This window comes from Chenopodium album, chromosome 24 (genome assembly GCF_948465745.1).
Source record: "Chenopodium album chromosome 24, dcCheAlbu1.1, whole genome shotgun sequence".
Taxonomy (NCBI): domain Eukaryota; kingdom Viridiplantae; phylum Streptophyta; class Magnoliopsida; order Caryophyllales; family Amaranthaceae; genus Chenopodium; species Chenopodium album.
Window position 1 is genome coordinate 3,488,260 of NC_137857.1, and position 19,137 is coordinate 3,507,396.

General features: G+C 33.6%; 3 protein-coding genes across 3 annotated transcripts; 2 read left to right on the forward strand and 1 right to left on the reverse strand.

The window, feature by feature from the left end:
* The first annotated feature begins 232 nt into the window (after positions 1–232).
* LOC145611983 (uncharacterized) lies at positions 233–914 on the forward strand. Its single transcript, XM_081667362.1, has one exon. The coding sequence runs from the start codon at positions 316–318 to the stop codon at positions 676–678; it is 363 nt and encodes a 120-aa protein (XP_081523488.1). The 5' UTR covers positions 233–315; the 3' UTR covers positions 679–914.
* A 1,736-nt stretch (positions 915–2,650) lies between these two features.
* On the reverse strand, positions 2,651–5,815 carry LOC145612143 (uncharacterized). Its single transcript, XM_081667515.1, has 4 exons — positions 5,669–5,815; positions 5,487–5,575; positions 5,299–5,389; positions 2,651–3,021 (listed from the first exon to the last, which is right to left on the reverse strand). Exons 1-4 carry the CDS (start codon positions 5,695–5,697, stop codon positions 2,991–2,993), a joined length of 240 nt encoding a protein of 79 aa, XP_081523641.1. The 5' UTR covers positions 5,698–5,815; the 3' UTR covers positions 2,651–2,990.
* A 3,920-nt stretch (positions 5,816–9,735) lies between these two features.
* On the forward strand, positions 9,736–13,286 carry LOC145610147 (GTP-binding nuclear protein Ran-2-like). Its single transcript, XM_081665415.1, has 8 exons — positions 9,736–9,866; positions 9,988–10,057; positions 11,196–11,252; positions 11,347–11,464; positions 12,034–12,123; positions 12,214–12,393; positions 12,528–12,605; positions 13,017–13,286. The coding sequence occupies exons 1-8, from the start codon at positions 9,864–9,866 to the stop codon at positions 13,081–13,083; spliced, it is 663 nt and encodes a 220-aa protein (XP_081521541.1). The 5' UTR covers positions 9,736–9,863; the 3' UTR covers positions 13,084–13,286.
* The last annotated feature ends 5,851 nt before the right edge of the window (positions 13,287–19,137 follow it).

The following is a 19,137-nucleotide window of genomic DNA, read 5'->3' on the forward strand; positions in this document are numbered from 1 at the left end:
AATTATCCCCTCTCTATCCCCTCTCTATCCCCATACCAGAATACAGACAGCACAAGTAACCGGTCAAAATAAAGTTAAAATACAAGTCACAAAAACCGTGTACTCCGTCTAAATCGTGAAAATTAAACATGCTTTTATTATTTTCTAACTGCTACGTGTACATAATCTTATCCTTTCCTTTTCTCCTCCCTCATTAAATACCCCCCCCTTCTTTTACCTTTCTTTCATCCAACTCCATCTTTTACAATCAAATCTCCATTTTCTCTCTCCTCAAAACAAAAAAAAAAAACTCCATTATTATCAACTACCTCATAAATGGCGACTACTTTTCTACCTTCACAAACCTTTGTTGTCCGAGCTTCCGGCGTCTCCGACAACACTCGCCGGAAAACCACCACATCCACCGCCGCCGGCGGTGGAAAATGGTGGTCGCCGCTCTTCGGATGGTCAGCTGAAGCTGATTACATTGAATCTGGGTCAAAGATCGAGGCAACTCCGGTGAAGTCGGAGGATATTCCGGCGAAACCGAAGTTTTCAGGATGTTTTACCGAGGAAAAGGCGAGGCAGCTGAGGTTGATGACGAAGGAAACGGCGGCGTTTCATGATAAAATGTATCACTCTGCTATTGCTTCTCGTCTTGCTTCTGATTTCTCTGCTCATGAATCAGATCGTCAATGACCTAATTTCACCGACGTCCGCATTTTCTCTCTCCTTAGATCTTTATTTTTAAATTTATGGAAAAATGTTATTGTTGAATTTGGGTTGAATTAGTTAGCATCATGCATGAAAAACTTAGTTTTTGGTATTTTTTTATGATGATGTAATATTGTATTGAATGTGGACAAAAATTAGGTGCGCCTTCACTAATCTATCTGTAATTATTCATTACTCTAATTATCTTGTTTTTAAATTAATTTTCTTTATTGTATATAATTCCACTCCAATCTGTTATACTCCCTCCGCCCACACACAATTATGTGCAACAAAGCCGTATTATTTATGAGATATAAATTATTCCTTTGTTGCACATAATTGTGGGTGGAGGGAGTACTTTGGTGTATGTGTATGGAGTGTTGTACGAGTACGTCTTATAACTCAACATGATATAGACGAGATTTGATTTTAAGCGATGGTTAGACTTGACTCCTAAATTAGCTAGAAGTACACTGATTAGTGGATCCTAATTGTAAGCCAATGGTATAGGATGATGTTAATCTCTAGATAAGTGATATGTTATTATAAAAAATGAAATGATGTAAGATCTGAGTAGATGGCGATCATAAATTAGATTAAATATAGCTTTTTTAAAGATTAATGATAGGATGAGGATTAATGAATAAAACGATGACGTTTTAAGATAAAGACGTTAATTAGTGGAAGGAGGAAGTGTGTTAAGTAAGGATTACCCGTGGAAAGTAATTAATGGAACTATGACGTTTTGGGACATTGACATGATTATAGATTATTTGTAAAAGATAAGAGAGAGTGTGTGTTTGAGTAAGGAAGGTCTTAGAATATTACGGTAGGATTATAAGTTAAATTAATCTAAACCGTACAAATGTGTACGATGGAGTATGTTTGAGTTGATCAACGGTCGGGAATCTTGGAAGGATTACTTGTGAATCTAGAGATGCAAGTAGCTGATCACAAGGGTATCTTCCAACTTTATTTTTTAATTTTTTTTTTAAATCTTACTTTAGTACTGTAGAGTGTACTTGAGAGTTGAGACCATTATTAATAATGGGAGAAATGTGAAACTTTTAAAAAGGGAATCTCAACAAGTGGATGGAATATACTTGTTGCTTTTGCTTTGGCCAACATTATTTTTTTTTAAATTCAATTATAGAGTAATAATTAACTAAATAACCAATTATTTTTAGTTTGAGAACTTGATCTCTATCTAATTCTATACAATATTGAGCTTAATCCTTATTGTACAATGATACACGTTATCGGTGTCTAAACTCTAAATTGGAAGAACAATTCCAACATTTTTTGACTCGAGGACCTTAAGCGCTAAATTTAAATTTTAGTACGGAGTAATAAAATTTGATAACAGGCTTTGTGAATTTAGAGGCATGGACTTATTTTTAAGGTTTGCCTCATAATTAATTCATCAAAACAAGTGGGCATACATATACGGAGTAATATAGTTATATACCGCGTACACTTAAGTGAGATAGGGAGTTTTTTGTTGTTTGGCTCATTCAATTATGGTCATTATCGACCATATTAATAGGGTCCAATTTGTCATGTGCAAAAGTAAACTAGTTTGACATGGTTCGATAAAGTCTAAAAACCAAAAAAAAAAGGCTAAGAGGTGAGGTACAACTTGAGTACTTGACCAAGTAGCCAACCCAATGATCTCGACGTTCACGTTTTGCTTCCCAAGTATCAAGCATCACATTTCAAAAGGATCCTGCAATCTCTCAATTCACTACAATACATCGGCAACACCGTGTCATCGTACTATCCAACGCTGCAACAAACGCCCCTTCAAAGACCAAAGAGGCAAAAGGCTGTACATAGACTACATACTGCTGTTTCTCAAAACATGCTGATACTACATTTCACATAAAACGTCACCTAAATTAACCATGTATTATTCCACATAGCTTCTATACTCAGTAATCCACTGTTACATACGAAGTGATAAACAAGCTGATACGCCATTAACCATTTCATAATAAAGAAATCAAGGTTCCCATAACTACACACAAAAATCAGATGTTTGCTTATCAAAACTGAATATGTCATCATTCTCCCAAAATACTCTATTTGAGATTATTTAGTTTCAGGAAAACATACTAATATAACCAACTAATGCTAAGTCTGCAAGAAGTGATACTTGGACAAGAATGATTATCAATATGCAAGAATCCTCGAAAAATGTAAAGCAGTGAGATCAAGCAATAAGATTGCCTTCACGATCAACTGAATGATGGTGTGTACTTACAAGCCTCAGGAGACCAAGTGCTGGTTCAGTTCCTCTACTTGCTCTCGACATCATAAAGATCAGTCCTGAATATCTCAGTCAAGGTTTAACAAAAGAGGAGATGATGAAACTTTAACCCCTGTAATGTCCGTATCTGTTTCCAGATTAACTACACATACACAACATGGATAACTATGAATAAAAGCAATATTAATCTGCATAAGCAGTTCAGCAAATCAAAACTAGCTCAACTCTAGAAGACAAATGGCATAAATGCTCACAAATGTATGATCTAATTCAAATATACAGTATCAAAAGCTATGATATTTTAACCCTCTAGTCAAAGCTTCAATATTTCTATCTTGGCTTTTGACGACCTCAAAAACTTGGCCATGCATGTATAACTGAAAGAGGGTTTAAAAGTCCAACGTAAAGCAAGATCAAAGCCTCCCAATGTTGAGGGACACACAAGAGGTTACCAAAACGGTAAGTCCAGTTTTTTCAGGGAAAAAAAAAAAAAAAAAAAAAAAAAAAAAAAAAAAAAGCAATATCATGGAAAAGGATGGGAAAAAATCTCACAGGGATTAGTTAAGATACTTAAGAACAATGTAGAAGAACAGTCGAATCAGCCTAGTAGAAGAGCAGAAAAAAAACCAAAAAAGATCACGAAGTGTGGGACCCAATGAGTAGAATGTATAATCATATAAATGAGCAATTAACATCAAATATATGATTTTGGTACCATTTGTCAGCATACTGGCTAAGTGGCTAAATTAATTTGCCATGATAGAGATATGGAGGCTGGAGACCGATGAAAGCAACATATAAAAGAATGTGATTAACATGATCTTGTCCTATTAATATCAGCATGCCAAATAATGGGATGAATTGTGAACCACCCTAAGACATGTGGTACAATACCAAACAGAAAACACGAACAGAGACCACAAATTTATATGAAGATGACACCTGAGATAACATTACCAACTAGAATATCATTTTCTGTGAGATATTCAGGCATTCAGCTTTCAGTAGTCTATACAATGAATCACGATCTCATCAACAAAAATGGGAAGTACCATGGTAGAGCCTGGCGTACAAAATTCTGGTGATTACATTTAAAGTACGCTATGATAATTGTTCAAGACAACAAGTATAACATCAAACAAATGTCTCCCAGGTTACTAGCTACCCTCTAAGAACACCAGTCCACTTCTAAAATATGCATTCAATATACAGGTTACATTCTAGCTTTCCAGGTATATTTACAATATATTTCATGACTTATACATTCAAAATTATCTCCAAGATAGAAGTTAGCACCAGCCAGCAGTACATTCCCAAGGAATAGAGGTGCCTGAGACTAAACACTGCTTATTCAGGAAAATCTGATCAAAAAACCTTACTTCAGAAAAATGTTGGGAATCTTTTACTTTGTACTTAGTGAGAAAAATTAATCATATATTGCCTATCTAAATTTGAGATATCTAAATTTAAGATATGATACAGAGCACCACATCACAAGTTCACAACAATCTTTCACCATCCATTCCCTATATAACATACGTCATACAGAGTTATCCTAAGCAGATGCTGCGAAAATGACTGATGAACTATGTTACACAAACTCAGCTACTAGTGCACGTCTGGCATCAATGGTATATTTACCAGATAATTATATGTCCAAATGTCACATATACTCCATTTTCCAGAAAACCGTACACTTGTTGGGTCCAAATGAATCGTCGTGTTTCATGTATCCACTCATCTATAGATGCTGAACCAAGAAGAAAACTGACTCAGCTTACAAGTTGTGTAAAGGAGGGAATGGAATAATGGTCGGAAAAATAAACCTCTCAGCAAACCCACAATCAAAAAACTTAAAGGCCACACTCTATCATCACACAATTAACACACTTAACTCTCTATTCTCCCTCAATCCTCATCAAACAATCCATACTCTAAAGAACTCATTCATGTAATCCACATATACACCCTCCTCCAATTTGCTGCATTCATCTCATCATTGTTAAAAAACACAAACCACCTATTTATCGGGCATCTAATCAAACTTCGAACCATTCGAAATATGTGTGCAACAGCTAAAAACATCACAATTTCCAGTCCTACAACATACATATATCAATAAATACAAATCAATAAACCACCTAGGAAAACAATAGCAACTGCGTTTTCATAAAAACAATCAAAATACATAAAGAAACACCATATTCGCAAACAAAAACAAAAGTAATTACGACCCGTTTGGTAGCCGGTTATAAGAACAGTAATTGATTAAATTAGAATACTAGCAGGAATATCTGAAACACAAAAACTTAAAAATGAGAAAGGTAAAAGGATACACAAGATAAGCGCCATGTGCAAAAGCTCCAACAAGAACAGCAGTGAACAAACGATCCCTAATAACAGGTTTATGCCTCAGTGATATTCTAACTGCACCCAGAAATCAAAATCAATAAATATACCAAAATTAAGATGAACAAAAACCCAGAAAAATTAACAAAAATTAGAAGAAAAAAGAGGGAATTACTGAGAGGAAGAACAGGAGCGTAGATAAGAGGGAGCATGAGTAAGAAATTGGGCCCTTTTTTCTTTTGTTGTTGCTGCTTAATTGGCTCCCTTTTTATACAATTAAGGAATGAAAAAAAACCCAAATCAGAAATTGAGTAATATTGTAAAAGAGAGAGAATTGAAGGGAGATCAGAAGCTTACTGCTTGAAGGGATCGTAAGGAGAAGCCATTGATGAGTTGGGGAGGTCGGAGGAATACGACTGCGTTTGATCGACGGATATTTCCTTGTGTTTTTTGGGATGATTTTTTTTAATTTATTTTTTATTTTATTTATTTATGGAATTATTTTCTCTGTATTAAATTTAACGTCCATTTCTGTGGGCGGTTAAAGGTGATTTTGTGCTAATTTTAAGGTTTTCTCCAGGGTATGGTTTGTTCTTTGTTGGGGTTCATGTCGATCATTTATGGGTTAGATACTTGGATTGCATTGTGTTCGGATCAAGTCAATTTAGTTACATTATGCGAGTTAATCCGAATCAATTCATGTCAACTTAGTTTCAAATGAAACTTATCATTAATTTGAATTTTATTTGGTTTTGATTTAATTTATGTTTTGTAAAGCTAATTGTAGTGTGTTTGGAACATGTTTGTTTGAGACATCAACCTATTCAATCATGTAGCATCTAAATTAAGTTTTAAATTGTAATCAACTCATTATGTTTTACCTATAGACCTATAATCCACATTTTTTGAGGAAATTTTGAGGTTTCGGGGCCCGGTGGCAAAAAGTGTTGAGACACTATCTCGAGATCATACACAGACGTCTGAAACCATATATGATCATTATATGTTTGTCATAAACGTACGTGGTAGGCTTGAGTTTACAAAATCACTACAAGTTGTGAACGGGTAAAATGACCGTTTAAGGGCATATTAGATGGTTCCATCGACCCATTTGGACTTCCGGAGGGTATTAGGGACAATTGTAAACATCTCGGCAATTTTTATTTCCGGGCGAAAAAAATATCAAAAAATTACAAAATTGAAGACTATAATCCACGCTTTTTGAGGAAATTTTGAGGTTTATGGGCCCGGTGGCGAAAAGCCTTGAGACCCTAAGGGATACATCTCAGGGTCATATAATGCAGTGTGAAACCATAAATGATCATTATATGTTGTCAGAAACGTCCGTGGTAGGCTAGAGTTTATGAAATCGGTGCAAGTTGCGAACGGGTAAAATGACGGTTTAAGGGCATATAGGATGGTTCCACAGACCCAATTGGACTCCCGAAGGGTATTAGGTACCATGGTAAACATCTCAGCGATTTTTATTTCCGGGCGAAAAAAAGGTCAAAAAATTACAAAATTGAAGGCTATAATCCATAGTTTTAGCGGAAATTTTAAGGTTTTGGGGCCCGGTGGCGAAAAGTGTTAAGACCGTAGGGGATATATCTCGGTGTCATATAATGCCGTTTGAAACCATATATGATCATTACATGTTGTCATAAACGTACGTGATGGACTTGAGTTTACGAAATCACTACAAGTAGTGAACGGGTATAATAATTGTTTAAGGGCATATTGGATGGTTCCACCGACCCAATTGGACTCCCGGTTGGTATTAAGGACCATGGTAAACATCTCGTCAATTTTTATTTTCAGGCGAAAAAGGTCAAAAAATTACAAAACTGAAGGCTCTATAATCCACGCTTTTTGAGGAAATTTTGAGGTTTCGAGGCTTGGTGGCTAAAAACCTTGAGACCCAAAGGGGTACATCTCGGGTTCATATAATGCCGTTTGAAACAACATATGATCAGTATATGTTGTCATAAACGTCCGTTATAGGCTTGAGTTTACGAAATGACTACAAGTTGTGAACGGGTAAAATAGTCATTAAAGAGCATATTGGATGGTTCCACCGACCCAATTGGACTGCTGGAGGGCATAAGGGACCATGGTAAACATCTCGGCAATTTTTATTTTCGGGCAAAAAAGGTCAAAAAGTTACAAAATTGAAGACTATATAATCCACGTTTTTTGAGGAAATTTTGAGGTTTCGAGGCCCGGTGGCTAAAAACCTTGAGATTCTAGGGGATACATCTTGGGATCATATAATGCCGTTTGAAACCATATATGATCATTATATATTGTTATAAACGTTTGTGGTAGGGTTGAGTTTACGAAATCACTACAAATTGTGAACGGGTAAAATGACCGTTTAAGGGCATATTGGATAGTTCCGCCAACCTAATTGGACTCCTGGAGGGTATTAGGGACCATGGTTAACATCTCCGCAATTTTTATTTTCGGGCAGAAAAAGGTAAAAAACTTACAAAATTGAAGGCTATAATCCACAGTTTTTGAGGAAATTTGAAGGTTTTGGGCCCGGTGGCAAAAATCCTTGAGACCCTAAGGGATACATCTCAGGGTCATATGATGCCGTTTGAAACCATATATGATCATTATATGTTGTCATAAACGTCCGTGGTAGGCTTGAATTTACAAAATCACTACAAGTTGTGAAAGGGTAAAATGAACATTTAAGGGCATATTGGATGGTTCCACCGACCTAATTGGACTCTTGGAGGGTATTAGGGACCATAATAAACATCTCGGAAATTTTTCTTTCCAGGCAAAAAAAGGTCAAAAAATTACAAAATTAAAGGCTATAATACACGCTTTTTTTTGGAAATTTTGAGGTTTAGGGGCCCGGTGGTGAAAAGCCTTGAGACCCTAGGGATACATCTCGGGATCATATAATTTCGTTTGAAACCATATATGATCATTATATGTTGTCATAAACGTACGTGGTAGGCTTGAGTTTACGAAATCAATGCAAGTTGTGAACGGATAGAATGACCGTTTAAGGGTATATTGGATGGTTCCACCGACCCAATTGGACTCCAGGAAGCTAAGGTATTAGGGACCATGGTAAACTCGGCAATTTTTTTTTCCGGGCGAAAAAAAGGTCAAAAAATTTAAAAATTGAAGGCTATAATCCACGTTTTTTGAGGAAATTTTAAGGTTTCGGGGCCTGTGGCCAAAAATTTTGAGACCCTAGAGGAAGAACAGGAGCGTAGATAAGAGGGAGCATGAGTAAGAACTTGGGCCCTATATGGGTTAGATACTTGGATTGCATTGGATTCGGATCAAGTCAATTTAGTTACATTATGCAATTTAATCCGAATCGATTCATGTCAACTTAGTTTCAAATGAAACTTATCGTTAATTTGAAATTTATTTGGTTTTGATTTAATTCATGTTTTGTAAAGCTAATTGTAATGTGTTTGGAACATGTTTGTTAGAGACATCAACCTATTCAATCATGTAGCCATCAAAATTAAGTTTTAAATTGTAATCAACTCATTATGTTTTACCTATAGCAATTACTCATACTAAGATTGAGTTATGTACTACTTTGTCCTAGACTCCTAGTCTTAGTTTAGGTAGAGCTGATCAAAATTGGCCCGAACTGACCCAGCCTGAATTTGGGTGGGTTTTTGTAGCATTTTCGACATGAAATCATGTTGGGCTTGGGCTGGCCCGGTTTTTTTTTTTCTATTTTTGGGCGGGCTTGGGAATGCAATTTTAAGCTTCACCCACATTCATCTATTATTTTAATCGCTTCACCCACATCCATCCATTACCCGCTTCACCCATAATCCATATCTATTCGTCCATCATCCGCGGATAAATCGCGTGGAGCGAATGACTAATGGATGAGTATTAAAGTGAAAAGAAAAAAAATCTCATAAACTCTAATTTTTGGTTATTTGTACATATTTTTTTATTAATAAAAAAAACAATAACATATTGTTTGAAAAATTAATTTGCAACAAAAAAAAAAAACAAGTAATTTTCTTGCACATTTCATATTCCTATTATTAAAATTCTTACATGAAAATTTTAATATATATTAACGGGTGAGTGGATGGTTAGCTGGTGAAAAAGTATCATCCACATCTAATCCGATCCATCACTCGTTTCATCCATCATCCGTTTCTCATCTATATAATTTCAAATTTCGTCCATTTATTTAAATCACGTAGAGCAAGTTATCAGATATCCACTTAATATTGTCATTCTTAGTTCGCACGCAACAACTACTAAGTGTAGATGGTTTACTACTCATAGCAAAGGTATAAATATGATAAACACAAAGAAATTTGTGCGTCTATAAAACGCGGGATACAATCTTCATAGGCCGATCAAAAAAAGGATTACGAATCCAAAATAGTCGACAAACAATAAAAAGCTTGAATCTCCTAAAAAACAGAAGATTGAAAAATAATAAAGCGTGAATTTAAAGCCAACCTTAGTCATTCTATAAATACAGAAACTCCCCCTCTTTTTCTCTCCATCTCACCCTTCTCTCTTATCAATTCCGCCGTTTTCAATGGTACTACTCTTTCTCTCTCCTCGATCTTCTCCAATAATTTTTACCAATAATTATTATCAAAATTAGGGTTTAATATAATTTCATGTCTCTTTTGGTTAATTATTATTTTGCTCTTTTCCAGGCTTTACCTAATCAGCAAACTGTTGATTATCCTAGCTTCAAGCTTGTCATTGTCGGCGATGGCGGCACTGGTACACAATTTCATCACTTTTTTTGTTTTATTTTTATTTGATTTGATAGTAATGTTTTGATTAGTGTATGATTTCATAAGTTTTACGATCGATTTCTGTTGTTTTGATACGTGAATTTTGTTTGATGGTTTTTTTTTGGTTGCTGGTTGAATTATGGTTGTTATAGGTTAAGAATTTACGAGTGTAACGTTTTTTTTTTGAAGAAAATTGTTGAGATAATTATTTGATTAGGGTTTGATATCTGCCTGCTAATTGTTAAGACAATATTCACAATCGAGTTTATTGAATTTATCATGAGAATGTAATTGAAATTCTGATCAACGATATTTTCGTTAACGCAGTCGTAATTGATTTTAAATTTTGTTTATTTAAACAACCGATTTGTTTTTTATTGCATGACATTGCATTGTTAGTGATGTTTGAAGTGCAATTTTCTGATAACGGTGTGAATTTATGAAATTTATTAAGAGAATGTAATTGAAAGTATGATTTATGATTAACTATGTTTTTGTGAAGGTGGAATTTTGATAATTTAAACTAACAATTTGTTTTTTTATTACGTAAATTGCATTAGATTTTTTTTTTTTTTGAAAAACTCGTAATTAGCATTGGATTATTAGCACTATTTGAAGTGTAATTTTAATTTCGGATTACTGTGTGAAACTTTGAAGAAAATGCACGATCAATTTTCTTGCCTAGAACTATGATCTGGTTATAGGAGATGATTTGTTGATGTTGTTTATTGAAGTAAAATTCAAAAGAAAAAGGCATAGTTTGAGCTCTTTTTTGGTGCATCAATTCAAAGAGAAACAATGCTTTTGCCGTAGTGCTTTTGTTATTTCTTTTAATAAAGACAGAGAACGTTGATTAAGGTAATGATTTTCGTGATTTGCTTGGATTGGTAGGCCGCGGGTTTGTAAATTATTTTCCTTTAGCGGAAGCATGTATAAGTGGATATTCTGTAGCTATTGTGTGTAGTACAAGATTACAATGCAATCTTAGGAATCTAATACATTATTGTGGTTACTTTAATGCTTAGACTCGGGTTTTATTTAGTTGTATGCTACACGTATAGATATAATTCCTTAGTAAGGAGAATATTTGTCGATATATTCTAAATTATTGTTTGCTGTTGCAGGAAAAACTACTTTTGTTAAGAGGCATCGTACTGGGGAGTTTGAAAAGAAATATGAACGTAAGCCTATTGAATTCTCTATTGATATCCCCATTTTCTTGACTAAGGATGTAAATGTTACGAATTAACATGAATCTCTTCTTCCTTTCTCCAGCAACTATTGGTGTGGAGGTACATCCATTGGATTTCACCACAAACCTTGGCAAAATAAGATATTATTGTTGGGATACTGCTGGGCAGGAGAAATTCGGAGGCCTTAGAGATGGTTACTAGTAAGTGTGTTTTAACTTGAAACAAATGCAGCTATTATAGCTTACACTTTGCTGTCTGTTTTGTGAAAATTCTTAACTGAATTTCTGTCTTTACTTCGAGTAATTTACTGTTATTACATAGTTGGTGTTTGATCACATTGTTGTGCTTCCTACCTAAATCTTTTTCTGCTCTCTGCTCAACTTTATTGTGCTGATCTCCTGATGCCATACATACTTCCATCCTCTGAATTATATTTCTTCTTGATGGAGATTCACTATGTCGTTGATTTTCATGCAACTGTTGAGGTTACTCTTGTTTGCTTAGACTGGTAGAGTTTCATTAATGAGAATCAGCAGGAATCGAATGCATTTCGGGATAGCATTTATTCATCTGATTTGTTTGTTGCAAAATTACATTGATTCATCACATTCGAGTGGTTTCTGCAGTTTAGGGAGGGCCTGTCTAAAATGATAGGCCCTCTAACTTGATGTGCAATTTAATCCAAATTTCTTGAGCTATGTGTATTTCAATTATATATGCATATACACTATTCCTGTTACTAATGCTATGACTGTCATGCTTGATGCAGCATTCATGGGCAGTGTGCAATCATTATGTTTGATGTTACAGCTCGGCTGACATACAAGAATGTTCCAATCTGGCATCGTGATCTTTCCCGGTTAGTCTCCTTTTTTTGACATGATTTTTTGCTCCATTGAGTATAGTCCATGCTGGATACATTTAATAATTTGTTCTTGTACCTGAGCAGTGTCTGTGAAAATATTCCCATTGTTCTCTGCGGAAACAAAGTTGATGTGAAGAACAGGCAAGTGAAGGCAAAACAGGTTACATTTCATAGGAAGAAGAATCTGCAGTACTATGAGATATCTGCAAAGAGCAACTATAACTATGAGAAGCCCTTCCTGTACCTTGCCCGGAAGCTAGCTGGGTAACTGCTGTGTTCATTTTTTTTTCTTTTCCTACAGCATGTTTTGGGGAATTAAATGCTTAATAATTTAGTTGTTTCATATGTTACTGCTGGGTTTTGGTTAAATACCTAACGTGTGTTTGCCTTTGTTTCAGGGACCCTAATCTTGTCTTTAAAGAGGAGGTTGCTCTTGCCCCGCCTGAAGTAGAGATTGACTTGATTGCGCAACAACAGTAAGTTACAGTATAATTCATTTAGAGTACTCTGTATTCATTCTGCTTTGCAACCATATAATAGTATCCAGAATCCAGATGTCTTTAAGTTTGGATACTTAGGAGTAATTACTGTCAGCATGCTAATTTGTCTGCCCTGAAAGCAGTGTGAATTAATCACAAAGTAATAGCAGTTTTGTTGTGCATGTTTTGCTATAAGTCAATAATCGCTTAATTTTAATTTTACTCTAGAAGTATAATTTCGTCACTCAATGTTGGCTCGTATGTGCTGTGTAAATGTGTGATCTAGTATATTTTCCTTAAAAACCCTTGGTGGATTGTGAACTGTGATGTTCATCATTGTACATGTTAAGAAGTTTCATCCAGCAATAGTACTTACTACTTAGTATTGTGTTCTCGTGTTTGTTCCAGGAATGAAGCAGACCTTGCCCAAGCAGCTATGCAGCCATTGCCTGATGACGATGATGCATTTGAGTAGTGGCCAGGCTCTGAGAATCATCGCTGTTTAGTAGATTTTTTCATTTTGGTTTGTGTACCTTTTGAAGAACACCAAACTTGGTTTAAACATATTCTTTTCTATAACTGTTAGCAGCTATTAGCTAGATACATTCTACTGTGACTACCTTTACCATGGTAGGAAGTTGAATATGGTATATAGTATGCATGCAGAATATTATTTCATGGTTTTGATTTTGGTTTTACTTCACTTTCAAATTAACATCCCATTGACTTAAAGAGAATATTGTTGATAATTTGATATTGTTGTTGGGGATATTTGTTAATTATAAGTACAATTCATCCTTTATCCTTTCCTTTGTTTCTCCAAAAAAATTGTGATGGTGAAACGTACTTTGGAAATAGAACTTGAATTTACTTCATTAACCATCATTTGATGTCCCAAGATATATTGACATGAGCTCTTGAAACTGCAAAAATTGGTCCAATTTAGTATTATATAACATTCGATTTGGGAATTTTTTGGACCCAAAAATGGGAAGCCATTTTTTGCCTTTAAATTGCTAATTTAGTCATTACATGCACGTCTCCCTTAATAAACTCAAGGCCACTATAAACCTTTATATGACTAACTAGTGATCATAAATGGTTTAAAATATAGTAACATTATATTGGCCTTGTTTGGCAAATGGCTGTTGGCGATTGGTGGGTTTACTTGGTTTGGCAAATGGCTGTTGGCGATTGGCGAGTTTACTTGGTTTGTTTGACCAGCTAGAAAGTTTGGCTGTTTATAATAGCTTTTGATATTGATTGTGTTAAGTTGGCTGTTTATAGAAGTATTTGGTAAATTTAGTTGTTTTTTTTTTTTTTTTTTTTTTTGAAAGAGGTAAATTTAGTTGTTGGTTGTTGGCTATTTATTAGATAATTTGTGGGTCAACAAGCTGAAAGCCAACAAAAAAAAGCTACTCATGGTTTCAAAAACAAAAAAAAAAAAAAAAAAAAAAAAAAAAAAAAAAAACTACTCATTACAGCTTTTTCATTTTGGCTTAAAAGCCAGCTTGTTCGCTGACTTAAAAGCCAATTACCAAATACTTTTTTTTTTTTATTTTTGTTGTTTGATCACATAAAAAAGCCAATAGCTAACCAAAAGCCACCTAAAAGTCATTTACCAAACATGGCCATTATCTCGAGATTTAACACTTGGTCTCAAAACCTTCAAAATGGTTCTGATTTCATTTTAGACTAATCCGGACACAAAAAGAGAGATAAGAATGCTTTCCATAAACCTCACAAAACCTTAGGAGGCCATTTGAATGGTGGAACCATCTATTTTGGGTCTGTTCACATTTACTGAACTAAGCTGAACTGACTGAACTGATTGGAGCTGAACTGAACTGAACTGAACTAATTGGAACGGAACTGACTGAGCTAAAATGAATATTTTATGAGAGAGGGAAATTAAGAGCTGAACTGAACTGAACTGATTGGAGCTGAACTAAACTGAACTAAAATTAAGTAAATATGAACAGACCCTTTGCCTACAAAAATAAATTTCCCAAAAATGACAAAAGAGAAAGGTCTTATCATTAAAAAGGAGACAAATTGTAACTCAATTGGGCCCCCAAATAAATACAAATGGTCCAACCAACTCCCCCAACATGAATGAAAGTGACTAGCCCAAATTCCAAAACAATTGTCTCTATCAATGTTTAAGACAGCCCAATATCAAAAACCACAAATTGGCCCCCAAACATGTTTCTATTTAGGCAGAAAATCCTCTCTGCCGTTTGCCCATTGGTTGTTCACCCACCACATAAAATTCCAGCAGGCTTTGAACATGAAAGGGCTCACCCAAACATCCATGTTCATGTCCAAACAAAATGTATTTGTTGGAAAATGGGCCTTTTTCCCTTTTATTGGCCCACTGTCATCCCTATTTATATTTGGAAACTCTTTGCCCCCTACCCTAAACTTCTAGGACCCCCTCTTTGATTTGATTATTTTGTTGGATCACTACTTGTTTTTCCTTGTAGGGTTGGACTCTAACCTACCCCCAAGTTAACACTAATTCAACACAACCCTTAAATTGATTAGACTTGTATATCCTGTTTTCGACTTTTCAACCCTCTTAATTCGCTTGATCCTACATCTTTGATTTATATCTATAAAGGCTTTTTGCAATTATGTTTGATAATAATCACACTTGAAGACGAGGAATTGTATTCAATGCTTTACTTTGTCACATAGGGCATGTTTGGTAATTTGCTGGTAAATGATTGATATAGCTGAGTGTATTGACTGATAATTTGAGTTGGTGGTTGTATTAGATGATTTGACTACCTGGTTGCGCAACAAGTTTGATAAATGGTTATTAATTGTTAGTTGTTTCAGTCAATGTATGAATAACCAAAAAGCTAAAAGTTTAATAAGCTAATTTCAAAAGGCTTACAACTTATAACTACTCAAAGCACCTAACAACTAAGATCTAATTGCCAAGCAAGGGTTGTATTGTGAGTGTCTTTTTATAGAACATTTAAGCCCAAAAATCTCTTTAAATAGGCTATCTATCAAACGCTCAAACTAACTTTTTAAGAATGGTCAAATATTTAATAGGCCTCAATAAGCTAAAAGGTATCCAAAAAAAAACTATTTACGTACTTAACAAAACCATAATCTCTACTGTAATTTGTTTCCTATATCTTTTTTAAGTTGACCATTGTGCTTATTTAACTATTGTGCTAATGTTTTATTCAATGTTTTTATGAATTGAAAACATGACATTGACATTTTTAATATTCATATAATTCTAGTTAATTTTTGCAATTAATTTTTCTATTTCCATGTATAATGATGACTCAAAACATTTTTAATAGGAGATTTAGTATTAATTAAAACGACAAATTACATGGGAGCTTATTTTTTAGGTACTAATAGCTTTCTTTCAAGAAATATCTTTGAAATAGAACCACACTGAAGATATTTACCCTTTCTACAATTTGACAGAAACACTATGGTAAAATGATTGTATTAATTATGTTTCAACAATTATATATGTGCTACTCTTTTGGAACACCCAAAAATAGGAAATGATATTAATATACTTAGACATTGACAATGATCATATGATAAGTAATAAATTAGATGAATATGTGTGTATTGCGTGTTTCATGTACATACAAAAAAGTTTGAAAAGAAAAGACATAGATAGGAATTTCTGATCTAGTTAGGCTACATCAATAACTACCAATCTCTTGCAAAAGTAATTTGAAATTTCTACAAGTGTTTGCTTACCAAAATTGATAAGGAATATACATTCAGAGTCCTCAAGAAATTGGGAATCTTTACCACTTTTTAAATTTTTTTTTTTTTTGTCATAGATAACGCACTTTTTGCTTGTTCAAAATAAATACGTAGTATATAGCCTCTTTCTTGAATCTTTATTAACCAAAAGTTATTTTATAATAAAATTTAGACATTAATTTTTATAAAAGCATTTATATGGTAATATGGTAAGAAAAGGGTAGATTTAGAAAAATCTATCGTAGAATGAGGTTGGTAATATTGGTAAGAAAAGGGTAAATTTAGAAAAATCTATCGTAGAATGAGGTTGGTAATATTCGACCCTAGCCTTAGACTAAAAAGTCGAAGAAATAGCTAAATGCCAAGCTAAACTGCTATAGCCTCCTATTGTATCTCTATGATGTTACATAAGGAGTATGGAATGCTTGTATATACAGGAATCACTTATCCAAATAGCTCACATTTGTGGGTAAGCTAATTAATTAAGGGTGTGGCTCATGAGCTGTTCTAACTAGTCGAAAGTCAGAAGTTCTATTGCTTTCAACTTGAAAGAGACCATTGTGCATATTTTGCTGTTATGTCCAACCTAGCTAGTATTAGGTTTGGACTTCTCTTGTTTTATTTTTTTAAATAAAATAAATTAAATCTTTGTCTTACAATTGTTTATTTTTTATTTTATTTTATTTTTTTAACTTTTTTTTTTTAAAGTAATGTAGGATTATTGAAGTTACTAAATGAGGCACAAAAGTATATTCAACATTCATACATACATACCATCTACCTATGTTATGATTTGAATCGATGTGAGATAGAAACAATATTGATTTGAATCTATTTATGTGTTTCGGAGAAAGCCACAAAGGGTAAATAATTTTTAGATTCATGGAATTATATGTAATAATGTAGTATTATTAGATTCATCTTCTTATTAACGCGTTGTTTTATTTTAATTTTCTAAGTGATTGGTAAACATGTAAATTTTTTTTGGAACTACTAAAAAGTGAAATATTTGAGAGTGAGGGATAGCTCAAGAGCTCCCCTCCTAGTGTATGGTAATCCTGAGATCGATTCTCATCACTTGCCCTTGTGACTCTCTAAACACACACCATCAAAAAAAAAAATATATATATTTCGTAATATCATGGCATCAAGAGCATGTTGCATGAGTAGGAAGATCACCGAATAATATACATGCTTATGAGGAGATAGTGCTTTCAAATGTCTATATTAGTCTTAATTACAAGGTTTAATGCTTAATATCTCATCATTACTTATTCGCGAATGCGTATACTTTTGTTAGTGGTTAATTTCCAATTTTCTCTCATCCTAATCTTTTAACTTTATGATGCATTGAAGATAAGCATACAAAAGATTTTACTTATCATTTTTATGTTGAATTAATTAGAACCACATGGTTCTCAAAAAAAAAATTAGAACCACTAGTTGAAGACTATTATTTTCATTTTCTAATTTGTGAATTATTTCTTCATTGATCTCAAATAAAGCAATTTTATTTTCATCACTATTTATAAATAGATGCAACATTAGCCTGGTACATTCACCTAAACACGCATTGTCACTATTGATTTGCTAATTTAATGACAAAGGGTATATATAAATACCAATCATACCCTTTTTTAAGGCTTTATTTAACGATTAAATCAGATCAGTTGATGATCTTACTAATTAAGTTGTTCTTATACTTATCACATAAACTATTTATCTCGTAGGGTTCTTCAAAAAAGTGTTTCATAGGCCGGTAATAAGTTGTTCTTGCTATTTTCGACCCTTTTCCTTTAGATTCTTTAAGTTTTTGTTAATGAATTCAATAAAACTACACTCTTTGAAGGTATTAAGCACTCTTGTGGTGGGTTTAATTTGAGTGTAATCGGTGCCCCTATGGTGAACTTTGTTCCAGTTTATTTTTGTTTTTTGAGTTTTATGGTACAAGTTGTTTCATAATAGGGTAAAGATTTGTGTGCACATCAATATAAAAAAGGGTATGAAGAAGAAGATTTGCGCGCAACTACGGAAAGGGTGTTTTTATTTGATTTAATTGTCATGTATTTATTAAATTTAAAATTTTGTGAATGTTGTATGACTTTTTATTTTATCTATGAATCAATTCAATCTTAATTAATAAAACATATATATATAAAAAAAAAAAAAAAACATTCACATATATAGCTTTAGAAAAATTGACTGATAAATATAATTCATATTTGTGTAGCAACAGGCCAAGTAAGACAATTTGGTAGTTGAATTGACTAGAAATTTTGAAAGAGAATATATATATGATATTAATTACAAATATATATACAGATGAAAGATTACATCATAAAATTAATTAAGTAGTGAAGAAGAGAATTGAAGTACTAGTAACAATAGAAGCAAATTAAAAACAGTGACCACAGTCACATGGTATTCACGTGGCACATACAGGGGGATATATTAGAAGAGGGACACCAATCAACTAGCCAATTTAGACAACTAATTAACTTCACTCACAAAATTGGTAATCGACTTGATAGAGTTAGGTGCATGAGACCATAAAACAAAACCCGACTTGAATTGGCCATGCATAATTCATACTTTGTATAACAACACATAAATACACACCAATTAAGTACGTATTTGAAAATAAAATAAAACAACAATAGGTGAAATTTGCTAGAATTAATAATACTTCAACACGTACATTAATTTACCTAATACTTCAACATGTAAGTGAATTGAAGTATGTACGTACTCCATATTAACAAATTAATGATGTCTA